We start from the raw sequence: 26,417 nt of genomic DNA on the forward strand, positions 1-26,417 counted from the left end.
GAGGCAAAACATCCCTTTAAAACAATCAAACTGAAGGAAGAACGCGAAACGCAATTGACAACTCAAGTAGTACGCGCGTGCACACACACACACAGTAAAAAGCTGCTGTTTAGCTCTTTGCATTACACACATGCAGTCATAATAAATATTAGAAAAGCTTGGCACGATGACATCATAATGTGAGGCCTGAAATGATGAATAGAGGGTGAAAAACAAAAGTTTATCCTCCATGTTAAATACCATTAAGCTACATCTCCACGTTTTGATCAAAACAAATATTTAGCGAAAGGAGCCATCTTGCATGGTGTGGTCCGGGTTGTGTTTAAAAGGAGTGCTTCGGGATCGAAACGCATTCATTCAAGTAGTATTCAATACTAGTGTAAACAACTATCTGGAGTACAGTACATCATTATCATTTAGTGTGCATGTGCAGTGGCTTAAAGTGAAACGTAATGAGTTAATGTACCGATTCACTGCTATGAAGAAGTCGTGTGGAATTTTTTTTTTTTTTTGTGTGCGTGTGCCTCACTTCTACGGCACCCCATCGGGGATCCACAGAACTTTATTCTGCTCCTGCTCCACAATGGTGACAATCTGAGTGCAAATGTAGGAGACGCTGCCACCTTGGACGACACCTGCGCGGAGGGGCAAAATAAATGGAGGATGAGAATATTTGGCTGAATTTACACAAAGAGGGTAGTTCTGATTTCAAGTTTGCGCCAATTCTCCTGCGTTCTCGTTTTCGGCAGCGTGCAAGTTTTGGCTTACCTGTGAAGAAAGGGCTGTACTCCTGCTCTGTCTTCTGGGCCGCCTCAAACTGCTCCTTGGAGAGCTTTTGCGAGAGTTTATCCCGGAGGTACAATGGATCCCTCTGCTCTCTGAGAACACACAAGAAATCGACGCCATCAATCCACACACAACACAGCTCATTTCTGTGTTTGTGTTCAGGCAGGGAGGGGGGGGGGACCGAGCATTTTTGCCACCCACGCGGGTACCAGTGCCACGGGTTTCTGACCAGGCTTTCCCCGGGACAGCTGGCACTCAGCTGACGACGACAAGGGAAGGGGGAGGGGGGAGGCTTAGCGGGAATCAATTTCCCCCTGCGTGTTTTGGACACGTGCAGCTTCAGGAAGCCTGTCGTGACCGTGATGGACTGTCACGGAGGGGCACGGCCGGAAGAGTTCAACTTTCTCCACCGTGTGATGACGAATGTGAAATTAAACCCGCACGTAGCTACGAACGTCACAGCAAGCCTCCAAATTGTCAGTGACAATAAAAGCTTTGCAATTTAGTGTCACAATTTAAAGTGCCGTGCATCAAGCTTTCACAAACAAAAAAAATGCAACACATAAAAATCATAAAATAAGAAATGAAGTGCTATATTTGAGTGAATTGTACTCTGTGTTCAGTACAGGTTTGTCAAGTAGAAAAAAAAATGAAGAAAACAAGGCACGGGGTTCACTCACTTGATCTGCTTGGCATTTTTGTAGCGAATGAAAATGACGATCGGGTAGACGTGAACGCTGTGGAGGCGTTCGATGGCGTGCGGGGCAATGTCGAGCAAACAGTGACAGTCCTGCGAGAGAACAACGCACCCAGCGCGGGAGAACGCACCATGGTTGTCAGAACACAAAAACTTGGTAAGGACACGCAAAATGAACAATCAATGTGGGAAAAGGGAAACGCTCTGTGAATACTTTCCCAACGCAGCCTATTGTGGGAGCGACAAGGTCTACCTTCTCCGTCATCTCTTTTATGGACGCCACAGTGGTGACGTCAAAATGGCCGCTGCGTCGCTTGTAGTCGATGAACACGCAGTCCTTCACGCCTCGCTCGATGGCCTGCTGGGACGCCTTCATGATCTCTACAAGAGAAACGCGCGGCATACTTTTGGCGTGTGAATGGGAAGCACGATGTAAAACATTGCCTGCGTGTCGACCGAATGATTGTGACAACGTCTGAAACACATCGATTCATATTTGACTAGTTTTCAATCAAGCATCTCGGCTTTCCAAGACTGGAAACCGTCAAACGTGTACCTTTTACTGTGAAGTTCTCAGAGTGAAGTGAATCTTACCCGGCAGACAGCGACTGAACTTGGCGGGCGCTTCGTTCACCAGCATGTCCTTGCTGGCCTCTGCGAGCGGCCCCAAGATCAGCACTGGTCTGGGGGCTAAGCACTCCACTTTCTGCACTCGTTGGTACATCAGGCTCACGCCGTCTGAGCGGGCGACAAGACGAAACACCGAGCTTTTAGGCGCCTTTGGACTTTTTGGGCTGCGTGTTATGACGCCTTTAAAAATGGACCGATGAGAGCAGTCCAAACATCGACTGACACCATGTAACAGAGGGGGAAAAAAAACGAAATCCTGCATCAGGTCAAAAATCAGACTCAACGGTGGGAAAATATGGCGCGATTGTTTGGGTAGAAGTGAATGAACAAAAGTAAGAAGAAACATGACAATGTGGCAAAAATGTGGGTATTTCCAGAGGCTGTTGTCATTAATGGATCACGCCATGTGTGAGGGGGGCGGAGACTCTTCACGCTGAGCTTTCTCGCCCCACGTAGACTTGAAATTCCAAAAATATTTCCCCCTTAAAAGTATAGCCGTCTCACCTTCTGTGATGGGCAAGTAATCGGACATCATGGCTTCAGATGCCATCATGTCCTTCCCGTCCTTGGATCCGTTGCGCTTGTGCTTCAGCCGCCGACGAAAGAAAGACCTGCGGGCGGCGGCGGACAAGGTTTTGCCGCCGTCGTCTTTCGCGTCGGCTACGCCGTGTCTTCTGTAGAGCTCCTGGTCAATCCTTGGGAGATAAGACAAAGTAGCTCCAACACAATGTTCCTCAAGATGAGAAGTGGCTCGACGCGTCGATCCATCTTCCGGGTTGGACTTGCATGTATTTGCTGGGAATCTGCCCTTTCTCCATCTTCTGTGCTTTCTCGTCAAGGTGCCACGCGGTCCAGTAGCCAAAGTTGCCGTTGGGCAGGGTGTCCTCCACGTAAAGGATGTCGTCCTTCTTGAAGCTCAGCTCCTGCTCCACGTCGGCCACCCTGTCGTAAAGCGATCTGGTGGAACACATCCCAAAGCAGGAAGTGATGGTCAACGAATGTAACACGCCGAGAAAATTGCTAGCATCGCAGCTGAACGTCATGGAACATATCGGCGATTGTGTGACAAGACCCCAAAAGTGTCATTTTGTGTACCTGATGAAAAATCCATCTCCGGGTATCTGACTGATGGCGGCGAGCTCGTCCACGCAGTTTTGTACCTTGAACGTGACAGTTTCGGCGGCCTTTAACAACTCCAGGTAAGCCTCCTCTTTGGTTTTGTTCTTCATGCTGACGCCATTGTACTGTTGGCAAAACAAAACGGATGAGTCAGTGGTCCAAGAGAAGTGAGTCAACGTGGAGTGACTCATCGTTTGAGGCAATTTTTTTTTCCAATTTTAGCTTGCGACACAAAAACAATCATGGCCGACCGACGGCTCGTAAACTCGAACCCGGGGCAGCGGCAAGTCAAGGTGCCATTGTCGTTAAGCGAGTCAGACGATACCTCCAGCAACAGGTCTCCAGGCAGGAGGCCATCGGGAGTTTTAGCAGGACTGTCTTCATCCAGGCTCTCCACCAAGATGCCACACAGATTGCCTCCGCAGATCTGGACTCCCAGCTCTGCCCGGATCCTCTTCAGCCTCACCAGACGCGGCTCCGCCGTGCGACGCGCGCCGGCGACGGGAAGCCTGCGCGCCAACGCGACACCATTGTGTCACCATTTCATATTTCATTCCACCAGCTCAACCTGCCATGGAAGTTCTCCGGAAGCGTTCCAGGCAATGCTAAAGTGAGCGGTCAGTGCTAACGATTAAATGTGTTCTCCCGGTGGTACCGAAAGGAGCTGTGAGGGCTGGCGACGGGGGTGGTCTGCTTGGAGGGGGGCGTCACGGTGCCCTCGTCCTGCTCGCTGAGGGCGTCGCCCACGGAGCGGTCGTCCGGGGTGCTGGTGCCGCTGCCCCGCGAGGTGGGCTGGGTGCCGATGGACTCCATGCGAGAGCTGAGGACGGAGGCGCACAAGTAGCTGAAGCGATGCGCTTTTTCCCGGCGCGGCGTCTCAAACTGCGCTACCTGGATCGCGAGTGATTGCCCAGCTGAAACATGTGAGGGTTGTACTGAGCCAAAATGGTGACCGTGTCGCACTGCTGCCCGATCACCAACCGCGCCTGCTGCTCGTTGGCATTGCGCAGGTTGATCCCATTAAACTGGAGAAAGACGACGATATTTGTCACACAAGCCGGTACATCGACAAGATCTTTGTTTTGTTTTTTTTTTTTTACCTCCAAAAGCTGATCACCATACTCCAAATGAGCTTGGTGAGCGATGCTTCCCGCAGTCACTTTGGACACAAACACGCCACCGGTCTCGCCGCTCACGATGGAGATACCCAGCGGCTCGGCGCCTCTCTGCACCGTCACGTTGCGCGGCTCCTCCAAATACGGCCTTCAAGGAGACGTGTTCAACTTCAGTGCAAAGTGGGCGTTATTGACATTCGTCTCTTTGCCCGCCAACCAAAAGCGCTCTTTACTGGACATGGTGAGAAGGTCGATTAGCAACAAGAAACAAACCTCAAGCATCTCAAAGAGAGGAACTTGGGCCGAGCAGCCAGCCGATGTTTGACAAAAGGATTAGAGACAAATCTGAAAGCAGGCAAACGAGGAGGGAAAAGGAAGGAAGCAGCAACGGCAGTTTTAATGAGCGGCGGAGAGGAAAGCGCGACAGACGGCCATCCGTCACGCCAGGCTTTTGTTTACTGCTTTACGAGGCACTTCATCGAGTTGAAAGCGGGCGGCACGTCACACTTTGAGCGATGGCGGCTGAAGGAGCCGAGCGAGGGGGGCGGGGGGGGCCGCCTTACCCATCCTTGCGGCCGTCAACGAGTGGCGCGCGGCTGACGGATATCCTGAGCTGCGTAGGGATGGAGCTGGCCAATTGGCCGTTGGCGAAGGATGACGGGTCCGGGCCGACTGGGGACTTGGGAGGCGTTGTCGGCGAATTGCACTCGGAATGGGAGCGAGATTCTGGAGGACGACGAGGCGGATGCGACAACATTTGATTTATTTATTCACATCTCCTCTGAGTGTCCATGGCGGGTGTCATTTAAAGTGTGAAAACAAGTTGGTGTAAAATCACTCCCATACCTCTACTATCAGATCCGGTGGAGCACGGATAACGGGTTGGTGGCATCCTAATGCGCTCAGCCCTGAACTGCAGCGCACTCAGGGAGACTGAGAATCAAAAAAAAAAAAAAAAAGAACAGTTGCATCCACAATTTGGTGTTGAATGAACCTAACATTCATTCATCTTCCTAACCGCTTGATCCTCACTAGGGTCGCGGGGGGTGCTGGAGCCTATCCCAGCTGTCTCCGGGCAGTAGGCGGGGGACACCCTGAATCGGTTGCCAGCCAATCACAGGGCACACAGAAACGAACAACCATTCGCGCTCACACTCACACCTAGGGACAATTTAGAGTGTTCAATCAGCCTGCCATGCATATTTTTGGAATGTGGGAGGAAACCGGAGCACCCGGAGAAAACCCACGCAGGCCCGGGGAGAACATGCAAACTCCACACAGGGAGGCCGGAGCTGGAATCGAACCCGGTACCTCTGCACTGTGAAGCCGACGTGCTAACCACTGGACTACCGGGCCGCCTGACATGCAACATAAAAATATATATATATATATGTATTTTTTTGCAGGGGGGTATTTGGACAATTTTTCATTTTGTGCGATTTAGTGGCACTCTTGGCCACTATAAGCGAAATTTCAGGATATTTCAAGATGACGTCAAAAGAAAACAAGCACAGTTGAGTATCTACCCAGTCTGGAGCTGGAGGGGAGGGAGTGGGTGCCGTGAGATGGTGGGCCGCTATCGCTGATGTCTCCAGCGAGCTTGTGGTTGAGGTCCACACTGTGGCGACCGTGATGCTGGGTGCTAAAACGTGCGGCCGGGGGCAAGTCGTTTACAATTTAATGATTGTTGGGGAGAAAAAAAAAAAACATGTTTTGAAAGATGTCCACTTGACTGCACCTTGCAAGTGAATGCGTTGTTTGGACGCTGGGGCTGGGCCCGGGTGGGCAGTTGCCGGTTTGCATCTCTTGACCCCAGGTGGGGTAGACGGCGTTCCTCAACACAGACGTCTTCGCCGGACACGGAGCGAAGCCTCGCTGCGTCGGGTCTGATATGACACAGTCATGTCCGTTTATATACGGTAGAGCTTTTCCATAATATTTGTAAACAAGAGGATGTCGTTTTTGCCGACTTACTGTAGCTGGGGGGTGCAAAGTGCATGCTGTAGCGATTATTTCGCATCGGGGAGAAGCGCAACAAATCCATCGGCTCAGGGGAGTGCTCGTCATTGGAGAAAGTGTGAACCTGGATGTGCAGTGGGAAAAAATAAATAAATGAACATTTTGGACAGACGATTTTCAGATTTGTATGTTGCATCATTGGATATTTTCTACTGACCTGCATTGGAGGCGGGATATGCAACGGCGTCACGTTCCGCCGCAGCGCCGGTGCCGATTTGGGCCGGCACCTTCTCTTATCCGGCTCCCGGTATTGAATCCCGTCGTCATCGCCCGGCGCCATGGATTCTAGTTGCGAAGCTTCAGCCGAGTAGTAAGCCTGCTTCCCGGCCTCGCCTTCGGTGACGGGACTACCGGCTCGACTAGGAGTGCCCGGGATGGTGGAGTCGGACGCCGAGCTATTCTGCTGGGAGTGCTTGAACCTGAACGAGTCGCTTCTGGCCGGCGGGGTGGGCGGACCTTGAAAGGATTCGGCCACCGAGCTCTGCGGCGAGTGTTTGGGCAGCTGAGAAAGCGACATGTAGTCCAGTTTTGGAGGCGCTTCCGGTCTCCTGAATGTGTTCATGTCAAAGATGGATTTGCGTTGTTTGGATCTCTTGTAGATGGAAAGCGGAGCGCACTCGGGGACGGACGCTCCGGCAATGACTTTGGGCCACGTGCCGCCGCCGGCTTTGCCCGGCGGAGCGACGCCGTCGGGGAGCACGGGCGTGAAAGTGAAGGGCCGGCGGTGCAAGTCCTGCCTCCGGTAACCGAACTCGGCCAGGGGCTCCGAGGGGCTCCGTGAGTGCAGGGAGTCGCCGGGCACGTGGCGACAATGAAGGCCGCTGGGGTCACCGTGCCCTTCCTCGTCGTCGCCCACCCGGCACCTCATCTCGCAGGCGCAGCCGTCAGCCTGCGTGCAGCACTTGCGCTTGGTGTTGCGGCAGCTTTTGCAGACTTTCTCAGATTCCCTCAGGCTTTCGTATAAACTCTGGCCGGAGCAGCTCTGTGGCAGGAACTGCCCACAAACAAGTCATAAATCCCGTAAACATAGGTGATTGAAAACTTGGCGGGAATAAGTGATATTATTTTAACAATCAAAGATTTATTGCACCCCACTTTGGTTCCGAGGTCTACTTTGTTTTGAGAGATGATTGACATTGGCGACAAAATTCAGTCATGAAGTCACTTCGCTGTAAAATTAATCATTTGGTGTGCCGGTGTTTCTTCATTTTATTTTAGGTGTATGCAATCGTCACCTTGGCAAGGGAGATGCAGAGCGACTCGCGACATGCCCTCAGCAGAGCGTCACACTCGGGCAGTGACTTGTTGTCGAGCGGGATACCGTTAATCTGGAAAGAGCAAACAATAAAAAGAGGGATTTTTGTTTACATCGAGGAGTGAATATGGCGTTGGGCAGCAGGGGGTGCTAGAGGCACGGCGTACTCACAGCTAAGAGCCTGTCCCCGACCGTGAGATTATTGTCACGGACTGCCGGACTGCCAGGCGCCAGCGAAGCAACAAAGACACCGCTTTCCAGGAAGATGCCACAGTCTGAGAGGATAATGTCGAGTCAATTAATCAGCCGGTCTGAGTTTTAACTAACCTCAAAGAGTGAAAGCCTCAACGTTGCGAAATAAGACGCAGATAGTTTTGGACCTTTGTGTCCGGAGAGGTTAATCTGGACTGGAGTGGCGACTCGTCCCCCGAGCGACTTCCTCCGTCGGACCACCATGTTGAGTACGCCCTCGCCGCTCAGCACGGCTTTGATGGCCTGCTTCCTGTCCTTGCTGGTCAGGTCAACGTTGTTGATCTTCAGCAGCCAGTCGTTCACCCTGTGCGCAAGACAATCGTCTTGTAGTTCAACCACTGCTCGACGCAAGCGGGAAGTCATTTAGTGTCACATACTTGGCTACGCTACTTAGATTTTTCAGGTACGGGGTGTCGCCGGTGTCAAGCGTTTACCTTAATCGGCCTTCCGCTAGACTTCCTTTGTCCACCTTACTGATAAACACGCCGCAATCTCCCGGTAAATAAGGATCATTTACCCCCTCGGCAATGTCAAAACCAAGTGCTTTCAAATCCATGTCCTAACGTGAAAAGAACGACGCTATTAGATGGGCCTTGTTCCACGGCTGCGGATAAAAACAAACGGTCGCCTCACCCTGCGCTTCTCAAACTCGACAACTTCCGTCTCCCATTCAACCGAGTCCATGTCGATGGCGGAATCGTGTGAACTGTGAGCCATCAACTGGCGGTAGCGAGCCTCCTTTTCCAATTGGTCCTCCATTTTTTCCCTGCATAACAGAGAAATGTACTCAATTTTTTTTCACATTTAATAGAAAGATGAGCCGAGCTCCACAACGAGAGCTGCAACTAGTGCAAGACCTCAAAAAAAAAAAAGGGGCAGGAGGGGGGCTCACTTGAGTTCTTTAAGCTCTCGCACGGCGTCGTTTTTCTGCTTCCTGGTGTCGTCGAGGTTCCTGAGCGCATCCGCCAGGTCGCTCACGGCTCGGTCCCTCTCTCGTCTCAGGTTGTCGCACAGCGTGCTTAAAGAGCCACGTCGCACTTGTTTTCAGCGCGGGCCGTTGATCAGCAGCAACGGGACGTCAAATGACACGCAAGCGGAGTCATCTCACCGAACGCTTTCCCTCTCTCCCACGATCTTGTCTCTCTCCTGGAAGGCCCAGTCTCTGCGACACTTGGCCACCTCGGCCTCCTGCAGGGCCTCGCTCAATTCCTGACTGACGGCCTCGTATTGCTTCCTCAGCGTCTCGATCTCCTTGTTGGCTCGCTCCATGTCCAGGGTGGCCGAGTCTTGTTTCTGGAGGTACAGTTTGGGTACACTTTGGGCATTTACACTCATGTTAAATGCAAAAATGCCCACGGGGCTATTTAAAAATTAAAAAGGTGAGTGCAGGGGGCTCAATTTTTTAATAATCATATGTACATACATATACACAAACACGCATATATTTTGTTGAAATAATGTATACATTGTTTAACCACCATAAATAGCAGAGTTCCAATGTATTATTAGTAGCATAATTTGTTAATGGTAAAATATATACACAAAATAGTAATACCTTGGTTCAAGCTCTACAACAAAAACAGCAACATATCTCTGTCACTCTCTCTCTCTCTCTCGCTAATATTTATTCGCATTTGATTTGAGACTATTTGTTGCGGTTGAAAAGTGGGTCAGGCATAGTTAAGTGAAATTTGCTTGCCCGTTTATTCGGTTATGTACGGCAGTTTGCAACCACTCGGAAGAGGGCGCGTAGTGATGACTTGAGTTGGGAGTGGATTTTACGTTTTGGGCGGGTGTGGAATTGAGCTGTTGAGAGCGATGAATAAAAGGACAAAGAAGTTGAATGTGAACTATTACTGAGGATTACCAGGCGGGATTTGAGTCAGGAAAAATCTCTAAGGCGGTCTTGCTCGACACTGAGAAAATAAACAAGGAGTTAGGGAGAGCGTTAAGACCGCGGTTGAACTGATTCCCGCGGATTTTATTGTTGGGATTAATTATTTGACCTTCCGGAGGAGGAAAAGCTCTGTGCACTGATCATTTTGTGATAGGCAACAAAAACAAGGCGTGGCAGCGTCCCAGCGGCTAGGAAAAAAAAATATGACTATTGTATTAGATGAAAAGATTATCATCGGGGGGGGGGGGGGGGGGGTTAATCCGTCCATTTGTAAATAAATCTGCCTTGTGTGCGTACCTGTCTGGCCTGGTAATACTCTTGCAGCAGCTGGTCCCGCTGGATGATGGCCTCCGTCCTCTCCTTGCGAGCCACGTCTCGCTCCTCACGCACCGTCTCCATGTCCCTGCAGGCCTGGCTCAGCTCCTTCTGTGCCTCCGCCTTGTCCTTCACCTCGTGGCAGTATTTTTCCAGAAGCTCGTTCTTCTCGCAGAGCGCCCGGTCCCTGTCCATCAGCGACGACGACAGTTCCTTCAAAACAGGCACAAAAAATCAGCTGTTGGCTCATGATGTTCTCAGGGGTGGCAAGTAAAATCAATGACATCATGAACTGACTCAAACAAATACCCCTTGACACATCAGAAATGCAAAAAAAAAAAATCTAAATACGGGCCCTTACCTGTCGGAGGGCCTCCAGCTCCTCATTGGCCACGCGCCGCTCCGATGAGGTGTTCTTCAGCTTGGCCTCGGCCACCTCCAGCCCGGTCTGGAGCCTCTCCACCTCCTTGATGACCTGGTCGCGCTCGCTCATGATCAGGCGGTACTCGCTGATGACCGAGTCGCGCTCGTCTTTGAAGTTTTCGCACTCCTTGGTCGCTTTGAGCTGCTGGGTTTTGAAGCGCGTGACCTCCGACTGCAGCCGCTCCATCTCGTGCTGAAGCTCCAAGTTCTGGGCAGCCACCTTGGAAAGCTCTTGCTGGTCCAACCTGCGACGCACGCAAGGCATATTACACAGGTGGGAGGAAGTCATAATTACGTGCGGGTTGATTGTTAATTTTTTTTTTTTTTCCACCCTGCCTCACCTCCGTATGGATGATGAGTACTGCTGCTGGTAGTGGATGGCGGCGTCCCTCTGCTTCATCAGCACGTCCAGCTGCTTCTGGAGGCGGCGGTTCTCCTCCTCGGCGTGGTCTAGGCGACTCAGGTCGGCGTTGTGGTTGGCCGTCTTGTCGTTGTAGAGCTTGCGCAGACCCTCGTAGTCGTTCCTCACGCTCTCCAGTTTGTCCACGGCGGAGTCGTATAGCTTGTTCAGGGCGTCCGAGGAGCCCTCCCGAATCACCTACAAATTCACACACAAACTCAACTGACGGAGGATAAAGCTGGATTTTTTTTTTTTTAAATAAAGGAAAAACATGCTACCTGTTGGTGCAGCAGGCGCATGTCGGCCACCTCCCGCTGGTGGTCGTCGCGCAGCCGGCGCAGCTCCTCGCAGATCTGCTTGGCGTGATCGTGCTCGCGCAGCAGCTGCACGTTGTCCAGCCTCACCGCCTCCAGCTCGTCCTTCAGCTGGCCGTGCTCGCCCGCCAACCGGCTGTGCAGCGTGCTGAAAAACACAGATAATTAGAAACATTCAGATGAATTATTATATTATGTTGAAAAAAAAATCATTCAGCTTCCTCTAGTGGTATGTGAAAGAATGGTCAAGCAGAATAAAGTTACAGTGGCTCGCTTTGCTCATTTCATAACGCTGTTGAGGCATACCGACGAAGAGGAAAAAGGTTAGCAGCAAAGAGAAGATTGTTTTCCCAGGAGTTGCGCAGGCTAAAAATAGTCCGTGTGGTTTAGTCTGTCAAAAGGCCAGATGTTCTCCCTTCAAGCTTATTACCGTGCTTATGACTTCAAGTGTGCTGGCAGTCAAATTATTGTCTTATGCAACAACACTTCAAAAAGCAAACTCGGAGCGTTCCTGTGGGGTCAAAATGAAGCCGCTGGGATATGACCAGAAATCATACGACAATGAGTTATAATTGAGTAGGGAAAAAAAAAATAAAGTTGTCATGAGAGGAATAAAACTGCTGTTCTAAGAAAACAAAGACTGGTTGTATGTTTTTTTTTTAAACTGAAATACGGGAGAAAAAAAAGTTACGATTTGATGTGACGACTGCGCCCTGTGCAAACGGTTCACAGAAGGAGCAGCTTAAACGGAGCAATAATCTTAATAATAATCTGTCGACATCTGTGTGTCTGTATCGCGGCCAGATGTTGCTCGGGAGGAGAAAGTGCTGCAGCATAACCCCCCCCCCCCTCCTCCTAACCCGTGGAGGCGACATAACAAATGCAGCGCCTGTGGGATCTTTGGTCTTTGGTCAGGGCGCTAATTACAGAGCGTCATTTGGCGCATCCTCTTCAAGACGGGCAGGCGTCACTTCCAAACTTTGTAATGTTGACTTTGAAGATTAAAAAAAATATAAAGTATATATTTTTTTACATTCGCTGGTTTGCAGACCGTCTCTCGGGCTATCAAAAAGATGAAATTAAGTTGATGGAACGGCTTTTAGGGCTTAACTCACCCGGCAGCTTGCGGACGGCGATGAAGAGTTCATCCCTATTACTGTCACACGAATAAAATCTGTTCGGTGCAATCAGTTGCACAAAAAACAAACAACAGCCCAAAAGGGGCACCTTCTCAAAATGTCCGCCTTCTTCAAAGATAAAATATTGTGAGAAATAAAATTGCAACCGAGAGTGAAAAAATGTGGGGGAGTGGAAATCTAGAGTGCTTGTGTTGCGGGCAGGCACTCACTGGTAGAAGTCTGCCTTCTTGACGGCCTCCTCGCACCTCTTGAGGGTGCCGTTGTGCTGGTTCTGCAGAGACTGCAGGTCGGCCATGGCCTTCATGCACTGCAGCTTCAGACGCTCGTAGTCGTGGCCCGCTTTCGAGTTGGGCCTGCGCCGCAAACACGCGCACACGGACAGGCGCTTTGAAATGACACAAACAAACTAACAGGAAGAGGCGCATTCATAATTCAATGCGCTCCGTGTCTGAGAAGTAAGCACGTCGTGCAAAAACAACGTGTGGTCACATTAGACTTGTTCACTGGTGCTCACTCCCCGCTGGAACACGGTTTCCAGTTAGACGACAGCAGTAACTTGACTCAAGAGTTTAACTCGTTCCGTGGCCAAGCAAGTAAAGAAAAAAAAAATCAAGTGTGCTTGCGCAGAGCCGTTCGTTGCCACTCCCAGTTCAAGTTTAGTGTCAAACTAATAAAACAGAGAGAACAATGTTTTGCATGATAACCAAATCAAAGAAGTTGGCACTCCCGGTTGAATTTCACTGTGAAACAAAACATGAAACTGAAAAGAATGACAAATTGTGTATTGAAATAAACCACATCACTTTGTCTTTGGAACGTCCACTAGCTTAATGCTAACGCACAATGCAAAATACCATCAATGGGCTGGCAAAGTTAGCATTGTTGTGTGTGGCGTTGAAATGTTCAACCCTCTTGCGACCTGTAATCATTTGATTACGATGATTTGATACGGTGACGACGTACCGGCAGTCGTCAAAAGTGCTCTCGGGCGAGGAGAGCGCCAGCCGCTTGCGGAGCTCGTCGCGCTCGCGGGTCACGTGGCGGAGCTGGAACAAGACCGTCTCCATCTTGTCGTGCACCCGCTGAGCGTCCACGTGGGCCAGCGGTGGCGAGGAGGCTGGCGTGGGCGTACCTGAAACACGAGAGAGACGTCGGCACAACTCGGACACTGGCCCATATTCAGATTCCCCCCCCCCCCCCCCATTTGTAAATTCTTGTTGTTGGTAACCTCGACACATGCCAGCAATCCGCCACAACTTCCTGCACTCAGGCCAATCACCAAAGCTACGTTTCTATTTCAGGCCACACAGTGGAGTCGCGGTGGGGGGTTGGGGGGGGGGGGGGGGGGTTGACCAAAAGAAGCAGGTCTGTGTGTATGCGTGTGGTGTGTGGCGTCACTAAATCCCTCTCACATCTGTGTAATCAGCAGCATGTGCTCAGTCTGAACAGGCCAGTGGCTAATAGAGAGCCCCAGATTCCACCAAATTGACGACAGTTCAATTTGCCACGCTGGGAAGGGGACCCAAGGAAGAGCACCGCACCTCTTTTGCAGACTGATCAGTCAATAGATCGAGACGGTCGACTATCTATTGATTGGCGCTGGCATGTTGTCGCAGGTTACAATCCTGGGAATAGCACCGACTCACCAACGCTGCTGAGAGAGCCGCTGCTCTCAGAATCTGACGGCATGGTGGACAAGACGCTGTACGTGGACCCTGCGAAGAAGCAAAAAAAGAAGCACTCAAGTCAGTCGGGGGGCTTGGGGGGGGGTGATCAAATCCAGCAGTGGACCCGACATCTTGAAAAAAAAAACAACAACAAGAAAAACAGAAAACGGTCCAGCTGGAGGAACAATATGGTGGGACTTTCCCCCGAACGGGCATGACGGGCCTGCGGGTCTGCCGGCCGAGTCTTGCTAATTATCGGTTGCGCCGGGAGCTTGAATAGCGACTGGCCGGGCCCCCAAAGAGGCCGCAGCCTTTTATCTCCAGTGACAAGATCACACAGCAGCTCACTGAATGCCCCCCTTCTTTTGTAGCCCACTGTGTGACTCACAAGGGACAGTAGGGCATTAACACAAGACACTGGAGGAAGACAGTGTTAGAAAGGCGGTCAGCTGGAAAAGCTCAACACTGTCCTTATTGTCAAACGGCAATTGTCAAGGGTCAATACAAACGAAAGTCGGGGGGTGGGGGGGGGCGGAGAGGCAAACTTCTGTTCAATTGGCCGTATTGGTTGAATGGCTTATAAAGACGTTACAGTAGACGCTCGAGGGTTGAAGACACGCCGCTGTTTAGAACTTTTTTTTTTGCATTGTAAATTATCAGATCAAATGCGCTTTAAAATTTTTGATGACTTTCTTTGAATAACTCATCAAGCAAACCAGACCGCAGCAATAAAAGTACTACTTAGACGCCATCTTACAGAAGGTAAACACATTGCAGTGAGTAGGGGGTTTTCATTTTGACAAAAGCAACACTTTTGCAGCATCTCGGATCATCTCTCGGCAATTATGGCATAATATAAACCTTTTTTTTTTTGAGGCGGGGAGCACGACAGCAGCATTTGGAAACGACTCTAGACGGCTGTCTGACTCCAAAAGTAAAGTGCAACCTGCTACAGGCCAGAATGGGATATATGTGCTTGTAAAACTACTCGCCAGTCTATTTTCAGAGGCGTACGAGTGCTGTTGTGGTCATTTTCATGCTTTCAGCTGAGGCAGTTGCCCAGAACCGTGAGTTTTGCGCAACATGACAAACTGTGTTCCAGTCCCTACTTCAAAAATGATCGATTGTGTTTGCGATCATCCGGAAAGAATGGAAGCCAGTATTTCTCCATTGAGGGCACCAGAACTCCAGCTGCTGTAGTGAAACAGACGATTAGTTGGATTCAGAATAGCAACTTACCCCTGTTTTCCCCCCCCTCAGGCGAGGAGTGAAAGAGTGGAGGGTCTTTAAAAAAAAAAAGGATGGGCCCTGGGAACGGCGACATCCCATGGATCAAGCCCGTTTTTGTTGTGGTGCTCACCAAAGTTTCCCATTCCCTTGACTGTTTGAGAAGAGCAATATTTATCATTTTCCACAGCAGATAAAGAATATATGCCTTTCAGTATTGTTAAGTTGGATCACTTGCACCACTTTCTGCCTTATTCAATGTGATGTGGTGAGTGGGTGGGGGTCGCCCTCGCGCCCCCTCAAATGGCAGGCCGCAACTGACCGGAAGCATTCTGTGTCAGTCCAGTCGTGTCACACCAAGGTCGCCGTGCACACCCGACCGACATCGTGTGCTGCTGGCTGTCACGTTACGGCGCTCACAGAGGAGGCCCGCGGCGCACATGCTAGCATCGTGAACGATTTTAACGATGCAAACCGAGAGAAGGTGGCTTCACACCTTGATTGCGGCTGTTATCCTCCTGTTGCATGCACACACCGGAGGAACCTGTCCGCCCTGTACTCCGTGTCGACTCTGCCCATTTTTTTGCTGCACCCTTCGCGAGCAGGCGCACAAAAGAGCGCATCAGCGGCAAGCTTTACACGTGCGCTGCCTAATTGTGAAATGCAGCGACTAAAAGGGTAAAAAGACAGGGAAGCTCACGGCGCAGTGCCCATCCTGCTATAAATAATACGAGGAGGATAAATACATAATTGACACGCCGCCGTTCAGCTCACTGACACGAGAGCAGAGGGTCAAAAACTAGGTGCTGATGCAAATAGGGCAAGAAATGGAGACAAAGTTGCAGGAATATTATTTTGTTAAAATCACAAAAAAAAAATCATTTTGGCACGAAAATGCAAAGCATAAAATTGCTTTTAGTTTGTGGTAACAGGAACACAATCAAATAAACCAAATTCAATTACTGGCAGTAAATCCTCCTTCAAAACAATACCTACAATTTGCTTTTATTTGATTTATTATATTCAATCTCTGACGGGTGATTTGCAAAATTGATCACCTCCGGTCTCTATACAAAATTACTGAAAATTTTCCCAGAAAATTTCCAGCATTTTTAAAAAGGGGTCTGCATAGTTAACGGAGTCACATGTTGTACTTTTGTGTGTTCCTGTTGACGCTTTGTCCTTCCAAAGCACTGCAGTCCACATTGATTTGCATTGGCTTTTAGAGCCATTAAAACACAGACTCCGGGAAAAGGGTTTGGGATGGAGGGGGGCAAGTTAGTGGCAGTAGCGTCACGTCAAAATTGCTCCCTGTGATTGAGTCGCAACCAATTCCAGGCATATTTCATCTACCCCCCCCCCCCCCCCCCAAAATCACCTGCAATTGGTTATTACATTTTTTTCCCGCCTTAAGTATCAATTGCTGGTATTTCAGCCATCACGAGTACCTGATGATATACTGGATTGAAATAAGAGCACCAGTACAGTGTATCGGATACCAAGTATTGGTACTCGTCCATCCCAAGGTTTTAGATGCTGACTTTTTCTGCAAAGATCAATAACAAATTGAAATAAAATGCTTACACCTGCTAAAATGGTTTGTAATCGCCTAAAGATTCTAAAAGATGGCGGTGGTAAGTGAATATTTGCCCAAATGAAGCTTCTCAACTCACTTCAAATCATTTCTTCGGGCTCAAGACCCAGCCAAATTCTATTATTCAATGGAAAAATTCATCGTCAAATGCTGAACAACAATACATATTTTGATAGTTTATATTCAGCCGTGTTCCACGCGTTGTTTCTCCTGTCAAATAGCAACGTTGGCTTCATAAAAGTTCGGAAACGCTGATTTAGAGAACACTATCATCCACGGATAAATTAAAGTTACAAGTTTTCGTCTTACCGGTGCCGTGGACCATAGGCCCTGTACCGGTGCCGGTGAGCAGCACCGGGCGCAGGTGAGGGTTGGTCTCCTCCAGGGCCGAGCAGAAGTCGGCGAAGTGGTCCCGGTCCTTGCGGAGCAGAAACTTGACGAGGAGCTCCACTTTCTCCGCGCCGCCGCCGCCACGGGCCAGCTCGTGTCGCTCGGCCGGGCTCAACGTGCCTCCCCGAGACAGGACCTCTACGAGCTGGTCGGCGTCGGTGACGGACTCGGCCAAGTTGTGGTGACACTTTTCCAGAAACTCCCTGTGCCGCGGATCCATGGCTCTCCTCTCCAACGGCACCACAATCACCTCCGGGCAGCAGCCTCGGTTCGCTTTTGGCTAATCAAATCCTTCCGCCGGACAGTTTCGAAGCTCTAAGCGAGAAAAAGAAGAAGCAAGAGAGGCGACCCGGATCAGTTGGTGCTGCTCGACGAGTAGCCATGTTTGTTGATGGCGCCGAGATGACAACACTTTTTTTCGACTCTTTCTGCGTCCCTCCCCGGCTAGGGAAAAGTCGTCGTCAAAGCCCCGCTCGCTCGATGCTACGAGGCGCTTCCGAAGTGCACGCGAGTTGTTGGGACATGTTGAAAAGTGGTGCGAAAGTAGTGCGAATTCAATTCGTGGTTTGCTTGGAGAGTCCGAGCGCAGGAAGAAAACGAAGGAAACACACTCATCTTTCAGAGCACGGGGAATTTCTTTTTGTTTTGTTTGTTAGGGGTTTTTTTTTTAGGATTTAAAGTGGGCGGGGCTTGGTGGGTGGACGCACCTGGCTCGCCGCGCACACACACACGATAGACGGATCGTTTTTGCAGAGGACAAAGAATATATGCACATATTGTTTTTATATTGCCTGCACATAAAGGTTCATAATGCAATTTTTTAATGCTAGTTTTGTGTTTCGATTGTGTTAGTAGGGAGCTAGAAAAAGTGTGCCAAACAAATAATGTGAGTGACTCGTGGGACAAGCTGAAGGTCTCAACAACATCTTGAAATGCACCACACTGTATCGTGTATTCCGTGCATAGCTTGCAACAAAGTCATCTTTATATCATAATAATAACAAGAGATCGAAATTGCAGCGTAATTACATTGCATGAGGTCCAAATCCTTGACAACGCAATCAAGTGCATTTAATCCTTTGCGCCATCATCTATATGGAGCGAAATCTACTTAAATGCAGGACGCCGTGTTCTTATAGCACACACACATGCACACACAGACTGCCCATGTTTAAACAATGCAAATGGTTATGTAAGACTTTCCCTGCAAAGAAAATCCATGTGGCTCCCGACAAGAATTTGGAATGTAAATTCCCCAAGTGGGGGCGTTGCGGGGCCATAAAAAAAAAAAAAAAGAAAAGCGTAAATGTCACACTGTTGTTGTCTCGGTGCGAGTCGTGCCATCATTTACTGCTGGCTGTATCTTCCAAAGACAGCGCAAATTAAAAGAAAAAAAAAAACAGGACCAGCAAGGTTGTTTTTTTTTTGTGGCAATTATGACATGATGAATCACATTCATCACCAAGCGGTGATGATAACCATAGAACAGGAAGTGGAACCTGGAACATAAAGCATCCCGGCATATCAGTGGTATAGATATATGAATAAAATACAATCAATTGTAAAATCTAAGCAGGTGTAAATGTGAATAAAATCAAGTAAAAAAGGTCACATATTTGACATTCTTCTAAAAAGAATTTTGTGGGGAAAAAAACAAAACATGCATTTTGATCAAAATTAAGGACAAATCTAACAACATTGAAATAAATACATTTGGCTCTCTCTTCTTGTAATAGACCATCTTTTATTGACACTTCTATTTTGTGTATTTCTTCCCATTTTCAGTCATTGCATTCCACACGCCAGTTACAGTTCATTAGCTACAAACACACAAAGATAATCCAGAGGTCATAGGTTAATTGGAATCTAATTTACCGATTGATTGCGGACCTAGATAGTGTCGTGTCTCTTACAACGTGAGCTGTGAGCGCACATGCGAGCGTGCCTTCCTTCTGCTTGAATAATTCAAGTCCCGTGTCAGGAAATTACTATCGGGGTCGCTGCAGGGCTGTTGTCCCCCTAAAAGCAAGATTGTCTATTTCCAGCGAGGTATCACCACAACCTCCCAAATATTCCCATCAAATAACCATCCACGCAGCCCCGTTTTGATAATGGATGAGCGCTAGTCAAGGGGAAAAGGTGCTGAGCCGAGCCGAGTCATTCGTGGGGCCCCGCGAGGCCTGTAGCCCGTCCACAAGATGGACGCTATTTATAGCCCGCAGCACGCCGCTCGCTCGGCTGTCCTTAACCGTTTCATCACATATTATGGCTTATGTAAGGCATATTTTGTTGCACCTTTACACACAATATGCTGTCCGGGAAAATGGAGTTCAAGAGAATTGGGGGAGAGGCGGGGGGGGGGATGGGGGGCAGGGGGGGGAGACGACGACACTCAAGCAGGTATGATGTCATTATTTTTTCTTTTTTTAATTGAAATAAAAATGATGCTATTAGTTTGTGTGTTTTGTACATGTCAAGCACTGACAAGATTGTCACGAAAAAAGACATTCAGTTGCAAAATATGTTGACAGTGCCCTCTAGTGGCATCAACAAGACTAAGGCCACAGACTGAGTTAACGCTCGGAACGAGCAGAAAAACAAAAAAAAAAAAGGTTCAGTAATCTCAAGCGAACGATATAAAGCGGTGGCTACTTTGCATAGGCGAGCAAGCGCGAGTACGACAGGTTCGCGTGCGGGCGTTCATTGCAGATATTTTGCACGAATGACCATTTGAAATGTGTTGGCAACCCCCAAAAAGTAACAAATCACATTTTGTACACTGTGCACATATATTTAAAAAAAAAAAAACTACTTGTAAATTATCACTTGGCAGGAGAGCCCATTGATTTGGCTTTTTTTAAATATAAGTGCACCTCTTTAAAAAAAAAAAAATTAAAAAAAGACCTACACAATACAGTGGTATCTTGACGTGCAAGCATAAATTTGAATTCGTCAAGGTACAGCGGTACTGATGTAGATGTGCACACAAAAACAAAGAAAAAAAAAAGGATTGGTTGCAATTTTAAAACGAGACTAACCAAACAAAATATGGCAAAACGGAAGCGATGCGACTACCGGTATTTTTTACTATTCACAGCACTTCACTTTTAGAGAATTTGACAATTTTGTCATTCATTCATGTCGTTCGGTCAGATAAGAACACACGCGGTTAGACGTTGTAGTTTGCATGAAATATCCAGGCACGCCCTTCTATAGTTTGGTTATATTCAAATATATAAATCGGGTCTATTTGGCAAGCGACGACTACAACAAACACGCAAAAAATAATCACGACGTATCCAATTAAGAGATAACGTGCATACGGACGAACTCGCTGCAGGTAGTTTTGAGTATCAACTGGTCGTTCCGTCCTTGTGAAAGGTTGTCATTTCTTAGTCATTACCACCGCAAAGCTTCAACAGCAGCTTCTTGTAGTCACCGGAGGTGTCACCCTGACAAAGACACAAACATTCAAAAACATTTTTCCCCATTATCACTCCCATCCCCCCCCCCAAAAAAACATGTTAGCAGATTGTTTGTGCCGTGCTTCAGTCAGAATATCTCATGGGATAAAAATTACAGTAGACTACACCCTTATACCTTTTACTTTTATTGATGTATAATTATTTATCACGTCCTTGAGTTCCTCCATAATTTCAAAATAAGACATTTCTGACTTAAAAAGAGGAGCAAAAATTACAAACCTTTCTGGTGGGCCTGAATTACTCTTGGACTGAACATTGGGTGATTGTGGAAGGAACGCGAGCGTGGCGATCAGACTTACGGAGATGTGAGTGTACAGTGACTTCCCGTAGGTCCTCACGTACGCCTGCCTGATGTCCATCATGTCAATCTCGGAGCGGGACACCATAATCCGGACCAGAGTCCTGTCCTTGGTCCCAGCACCCTGTCACCCGATTGTTAAATCGTTAGCCTGATAGCATCATTGTCACTTTCATAAAAATCCATTTTTATTTGATTATAAATCAATAACCCGCAAAAAGGTTGAGTGTAGGCAACTCCTTCTTGTTTGTTGGACTTGTTGTGATTTTACTTGCCTTCCCCCCCCCCCAAAAAAAAATGACATAGGGAGTTACAGGTTTAGGCTACCAAAATGATTCCTGTACCTGCATGGCCTTGTGCAGTCGCTCAGCAAAGTAGGCGGGGGTGTTCTTGATGCATTTCACTAGGGAAGGGACACACATATTCATGATATTCATATTAGTTACGACTGCGTTATTACACATCATCAGCTGCAACTCTACTACCTTTAATTACTGGCAAGAGATTAAAAAAAAAAAAAAAAAGGAAACAACATTGAGTTTTTTTTGTTAACCGTCTATGTGTGTGTGTGTGTGTGTGTGTATAAGGGTGCGTAGTTAAGATTTTATTTTGGTTGCATTTATACCGCGGCGAACATGGCGCTTGACTTACCCACCGCCACCATGCCAGACTCCACATTGCCCGACATTTCCCTGCAGATGCTCTTCTCGATGTCACGACCGCACATCTGCTGGTACTCCTGGAAGACTAGAACGAGAGTCCAACAATCAGATGTTCGACAACACGGGGGGGGGTTCACCCTGGTGGAGGATCTCAGGGGGTTTTTCAAGGAGGAAACGAAAAGTTAGGACAACAACATATCTACTCACCGGCCCGCAGGTAAGGCTTGCTACGGGCGCACAAGATGGCGTTGAACTGACTCTCGTCTGTGCCCACTTTGTTCTCCCCCGCGGCGTACAGTTTCTGTCAAGGAGACACGCAAAAACATTGAAGCACGAAGCCACGGCGAGACCAGAGTAGATGATTGCAGGGATGTACCTGAGCGTCCTGCTTGGCAAGCGATATGTCCACATTTTCCCTCTCGTCGCGGTTGCCCTGAAGCAAACCAACGGTTCAGTTAGCGCCGTCCATACACGACCATACGACTATTCGCGGAAGTATGTCTCTGAAAGTGCAGTTATCTACCTGGCAGAGGGAAACCAAGAGTCTTCGGAAGTGACCGGAGGTGTCACTGTTGATGGCGTCCTCCAGAGTTTTCCCATACTCTGGAAACAAGGCGAATTTTAGCGAATTGGAAGGCAAAATAGTCACAGTTCAGCCGTACTATCCGCTTTAATTGAATGGAGATAATCCACTCACTCTTAAACTGAGCCACTTGTAAGTCTTGTCAGATTGTTGTTGTTTTTTTTTAATATACAGAAATAAATATCAACCAACCTGCTTTGTAAATCCTCGCAATTTCACGAATATCCGCGTTGGAGCGAGACGAGAGGATCTCAATCAGGCAAGCTTCGTCTGTCCCAGCACCCTAAAAGAAAATTCTTCATTTCTCAATTTGTATTCTCTAGCATGACACTATTTTTTTTGTCTAGCTGAAATGGTAGCAAAACTCCAACAAGGCCCGAGTGTTCATTCAAAGACGAGTAAGTGGGAACCTGCCAACCTTTATTGCCTCTCTGAGTTCGGACGCGTCAAAGTGCGCCGGACTCTTCAGCATGGAAAGAACAAGATGCTCAAAATTTCCAGTCAGCTCAGACTTCAGATCGTGGAGCAAATCCTGCGGGAGGGAAATGCGGAAAATAAAACAAGAGAGCGGACGTCACGAGATTCTCGGTGTCCCATCACAAGATAAATACGAGTCAGTGTGCAAACCTTGCCATAAGTTGTTTTGTAGGCTGCCACCATGGGAACTCTTTGCTTGTTGCTGCGACTTCCCAAAAGCTCAATGATGGCATTTTCGTCTGTGCCTGTAAAAAGCATTCCATAATCTCAATTACAGATTTAGAAAACACGAAAATCCAAACTTGACAAGGCACTTGAATACGTTCAGTGTGGTAAGGTCAAACCAAAGGTCAAATTAAGTGACTCACCGAAACCCTTCATTGCCTTCCGAAGAATTTCCACATCCCTCAGGGGATCAGCCCCAGGGAAGTCCTTAATAGAGCCTCTGTAGCCCGTCTATTTATTCCAACAGAACAAAAGTTACAATTAGGAGTGCATTTTGCTATGTGGAAAACTTGTGTAGTACGAGTCATCTTACAGGGATGGCGGGTGCCTGAGGATTAGTTGGAACCCCGCTTCCATATCCCCCTCCGCTGGGGTAGTTGGGCGCAGGTTGCTGACCTGGTGCCACCCCTCCTGGGTATCCCTGTGGAGCGCCACCTGGCTGCAAACAGGGGACAGGTGTCAAAGGTCAGTGTTGTAGCGCACGACCAGACCATTCTGTTTATGGAAACAAGCTAGTTCAAGAACTCATCCCCCATGACAAACAATTTTCAGTGTACTGAGAAGGTTTTACATACTGCGCCGTAGCCTTGTGGTGCCGCTCCCCAGCCGCCACCTACGAAAATATATTTTTATAAAATTTTCTTCGAGCGACAGTCGAAAGGAAGCACTTGAGATCTTACCTCCTGGAGGCATGGACGGAAAGCCTCCACCTGGCTGAGGTTGTTGATATCCTCCGGCCTGAGGTGGGAAACCTCCAGCTGGGGCAGGGTAGCCACCACCCTGGGGAGGGTAGCCCCCCGCTGCTGGTGGGTACCCACCCCCCATCTGAGGGTAACCGCCTGCCTGTGGTGGGTAGCCACCTCCTTGTGGTGGGTATCCACCCCCTTGTGGTGGGTAGCCCCCGGCCTGTGGTGGGTAGCCCCCGGCCTGTGGTGGGTAGCCCCCGGCCTGTGGTGGGTATCCGCCACCTTGTGGTGGGTATCCGCCCGATTGTGATGGGTAGCCACCCGCTTGTGGCGGGTAGCCGCCTGACTGAGGAGGATAACCTGGGTAGCTCATCTCCACAACCTGAGAGTGACAAGAAGTAGGTACTTCTTTAAACGTCATGTCAACAGAAATATGCTCGGTGTGAAATCTCAGTTCCTCGTCCTGCAATTGGTTCCCCAAAACCATGCGTGTTCACTTGTATTATTTTTTTATATTTGTGCTTTCACTTGCACAAAGTGCACCGGAAGTTACTATTACACCACAAGCTCGTCTTAGCAATAACGACAAAATGACAATAAACGTCCTCTTCAAATATCGGATGAGACTATTTATTCGCCTGATGTCATTTGAAGTTACATAACATCAACCCATGCACCCCCGCCCCGGCAACCCTCAAGGGAGTTAGCTTCCTTTTAGCATCCGCTTTATTGGCTCGTTAGCTTGCTCGTTCGACGTATAGATCAGTGCAAAACGCCGTGTTTGCGAAAACTTGTGTTAGCGAAAACACAAGATGTGTGTGTGTGGGGGGGGGGCTAAAGAAGAAAATCGCTCGTTTAGTCACGATGCTAATAGGCAACCTTAAACGTTTTCCGTTGTTATTGTACGGGAAACTTTACATTCCAATGGCAATTTAGTAAGGGGGGGGGAACTACTGTGGTCTCATTCAGCAATGGACGTCGGCGTCTCGAGTGTCGTTTAAAAACAACAAATTTAAAATGAGAATTAAGTAGCTTTACTCACGTATCAGATGGTGGTGCGCGCAACAGGAAGAGAGGGTCGATCAGGGGAGTGGAAGTAGAGGGCGTGTCCTCGGAGCAAAAGTTAAAAAAAACTCCTTTGCACTCTGCTGACCATCTTATTGGATTTCGTTTGTTTTTGTTGTTCTGTTGCTAAGGACACTCGATTAGCTCACAAATTGAGGACAATGCAACAGCTCTGGAAACAATATTGGTCTGGTCATTTAAAGAATGCAAACGACTCATGCGCATACTTTTGTTGGTTTAAAAAAAAAAGAACTCGTGTTCTCCATCAGCATTCCTCGTCCCATCAACATTCCTTGTCCCATGCCTATTCAGCTGTCACTGTCAAACGGTTTCATCGTCAGACTGGATGAGGAATTTTATCTATCACGTTGTCAAATTATCAAGGTCAATACTTAAGCGGAACTAATGTACGAAGAAGCGAGCAACCGTTGGACTTATTTACCCGACGGACAGGTTGAACTGATCCATCGCTGTTCTTTGTTTATATTGGCACATATTCTTACTTGCCTCTGTAGTCACACTTAACAATGATTTTGACGCTTTACATTAAAAGTTAGATTGTGAAAATAAAAGATGTGGAAGAAGGACTGTGACCGTTTCGAGTATTTGCAAACGCTCGTCACGGAGTTTCAGGACACAGATAGTGATGGTGAGCTGCATCTTTTATATTTGTTTTTACGACTAAATTAATGTTTCGTGTTAAGTGACTGTCACACGACACGATGCATGGTTATGAACCTCAAGGAAAATATGGATACGTGTGTAGCTAAAACGATGTTATGTGTATAATTTTGTTTTCATTAGTATAATTTTCTTGACACTTGCAAATGTGTTTTCAGAGGCAAAGGAGCAAGTTCTTGCCAACTTGGCCAACTTTGCTTACGATCCAAAGAACATGGAGCACTTGAGGCAGCTCCAGGTGGCTGATCTCTTCCTGGACATGCTCACAGAAGACAATGACAACTTTGTGGAGTTTGGAATAGGTGACGATTCCCATGGCACATGCCGTTTTCACACCATGAAATTAGATTGAGCTGTCTCCTTGATTTGAGGGCCATAAACAAACAAACACACACACATTTTTCTTACCTTATACTTTGTTGTTTTTGCTCTTGGCTGCACCAGGAGGACTGTGCAACCTCAGCATGGATCCAGAATGTCGCGACCTCATTCTGCAGAGTGACGCCATCCCTCTGGTCACAAACTGCTTGTCCAGTCCACGGGAGGAGACGGTCCTGTCAGCAATCAGCACCCTCATGAACCTATCTACGCCGTTGTCACGTCCACGCATCAGCGACGTGGCCATCTTGGAGTGCATGCTGCGCTTCTCCCTATGCGAGAGCCCACGCCTGCGCAACCTGGCCCATGTCTTCCTGCAGGATTGCTGCAGCGAGGAGCAAGTGATCCAGGCCCAACAGGGAATGGCAGGACAGATGCAGACAGCACTTGGCATCCCGCTGCCCAAAGACTGAACGAGAAGGAGTTATTATGGGATTTCCAGTGGACCTTTGAGTCAACTATAATACAGACATGAGGGTGTACATCAAGATGATCAGTGCTCGCTGGCCATTCTTCAGGAAATGTTTGAAATGCACAAAGTGTAAGTGTAATCCTCTTTATTGGTGGAAGTAAGAAAACATTTGTACCTCAAGGCACCACTGTAGAGTCAATCTTTATTTACATCTTAAATACAACAT

The 26,417-nt window shown here is 48.3% G+C and overlaps 3 protein-coding genes across 3 annotated transcripts; 1 reads left to right on the forward strand and 2 right to left on the reverse strand.

Annotated features, from left to right (window-relative positions):
- Positions 1-518: 518 nt before the first annotated feature.
- On the reverse strand, positions 519-18,021 carry LOC127604086 (disks large homolog 5-like). Its single transcript, XM_052070909.1, has 33 exons — positions 17,159-18,021; positions 14,008-14,076; positions 13,325-13,493; positions 12,571-12,714; positions 11,187-11,370; positions 10,850-11,106; positions 10,447-10,753; positions 10,068-10,298; positions 8,982-9,166; positions 8,766-8,891; positions 8,507-8,639; positions 8,308-8,432; positions 8,002-8,177; positions 7,793-7,896; positions 7,602-7,694; positions 6,524-7,360; positions 6,295-6,430; positions 6,086-6,233; positions 5,874-5,989; positions 5,194-5,280; positions 4,911-5,073; positions 4,333-4,495; positions 4,124-4,257; positions 3,888-4,052; positions 3,558-3,741; positions 3,209-3,357; positions 2,900-3,070; positions 2,618-2,808; positions 2,078-2,221; positions 1,737-1,864; positions 1,467-1,576; positions 769-878; positions 519-635 (listed from the first exon to the last, which is right to left on the reverse strand). The coding sequence occupies exons 1-33, from the start codon at positions 17,457-17,459 to the stop codon at positions 532-534; spliced, it is 5,844 nt and encodes a 1,947-aa protein (XP_051926869.1). The 5' UTR covers positions 17,460-18,021; the 3' UTR covers positions 519-531.
- Positions 18,022-19,642: 1,621 nt separating this feature from the next.
- On the reverse strand, positions 19,643-24,862 carry LOC127604083 (annexin A4-like). Its single transcript, XM_052070907.1, has 15 exons — positions 24,698-24,862; positions 23,650-24,037; positions 23,545-23,582; positions 23,283-23,408; positions 23,113-23,200; positions 22,895-22,989; positions 22,686-22,799; positions 22,460-22,550; positions 22,208-22,287; positions 22,061-22,117; positions 21,892-21,985; positions 21,674-21,769; positions 21,367-21,425; positions 21,024-21,146; positions 19,643-20,691 (listed from the first exon to the last, which is right to left on the reverse strand). The coding sequence occupies exons 2-15, from the start codon at positions 24,026-24,028 to the stop codon at positions 20,632-20,634; spliced, it is 1,500 nt and encodes a 499-aa protein (XP_051926867.1). The 5' UTR covers positions 24,029-24,037; positions 24,698-24,862; the 3' UTR covers positions 19,643-20,631.
- Positions 24,863-25,090: 228 nt separating this feature from the next.
- armc7 (armadillo repeat containing 7) lies at positions 25,091-26,375 on the forward strand. Its single transcript, XM_052070908.1, has 3 exons — positions 25,091-25,369; positions 25,560-25,703; positions 25,846-26,375. The coding sequence occupies exons 1-3, from the start codon at positions 25,294-25,296 to the stop codon at positions 26,190-26,192; spliced, it is 567 nt and encodes a 188-aa protein (XP_051926868.1). The 5' UTR covers positions 25,091-25,293; the 3' UTR covers positions 26,193-26,375.
- Positions 26,376-26,417: the final 42 nt, after the last annotated feature.

This window comes from Hippocampus zosterae, chromosome 7, assembly GCF_025434085.1.
Source record: "Hippocampus zosterae strain Florida chromosome 7, ASM2543408v3, whole genome shotgun sequence".
In the NCBI taxonomy this organism is placed as follows: Eukaryota; Metazoa; Chordata; class Actinopteri; order Syngnathiformes; family Syngnathidae; genus Hippocampus; species Hippocampus zosterae.

Bases quoted from the DNA above. Each gene is read 5' to 3' on its own strand.
- LOC127604086 (XM_052070909.1), bottom strand. From the start codon at position 17,459: ATGGATCCGCGGCACAGGGAGTTTCTGGAAAAGTGTCACCACAACTTG. The intron at 7,695-7,792 runs GTGAGTACGCCG...TGCTCTTTCCAG, and splicing joins TCGGGGACAGGCTCTTAGCT to ATTAACGGTATCCCGCTCGA. The intron at 5,281-5,873 runs GTAGATACTCAA...TTTGATTCTCAG, and splicing joins CCCCTCCAGCTCCAGACTGG to TCTCCCTGAGTGCGCTGCAG.
- LOC127604083 (XM_052070907.1), bottom strand. From the start codon at position 24,028: ATGAGCTACCCAGGTTATCCTCCTCAGTCAGGCGGCTACCCGCCACAA. The intron at 23,201-23,282 runs GTAAGATGACTC...TGGAATAAATAG, and splicing joins CTCAGGCACCCGCCATCCCT to ACGGGCTACAGAGGCTCTAT. The intron at 20,692-21,023 runs GTAAGTCTGATC...TGTCTTTGTCAG, and splicing joins CACTGTACACTCACATCTCC to GGTGACACCTCCGGTGACTA.
- armc7 (XM_052070908.1), top strand. From the start codon at position 25,294: ATGTGGAAGAAGGACTGTGACCGTTTCGAGTATTTGCAAACGCTCGTC. The intron at 25,370-25,559 runs GTGAGCTGCATC...ATGTGTTTTCAG, and splicing joins TCAGGACACAGATAGTGATG to AGGCAAAGGAGCAAGTTCTT. The intron at 25,704-25,845 runs GTGACGATTCCC...TGGCTGCACCAG, and splicing joins CTTTGTGGAGTTTGGAATAG to GAGGACTGTGCAACCTCAGC.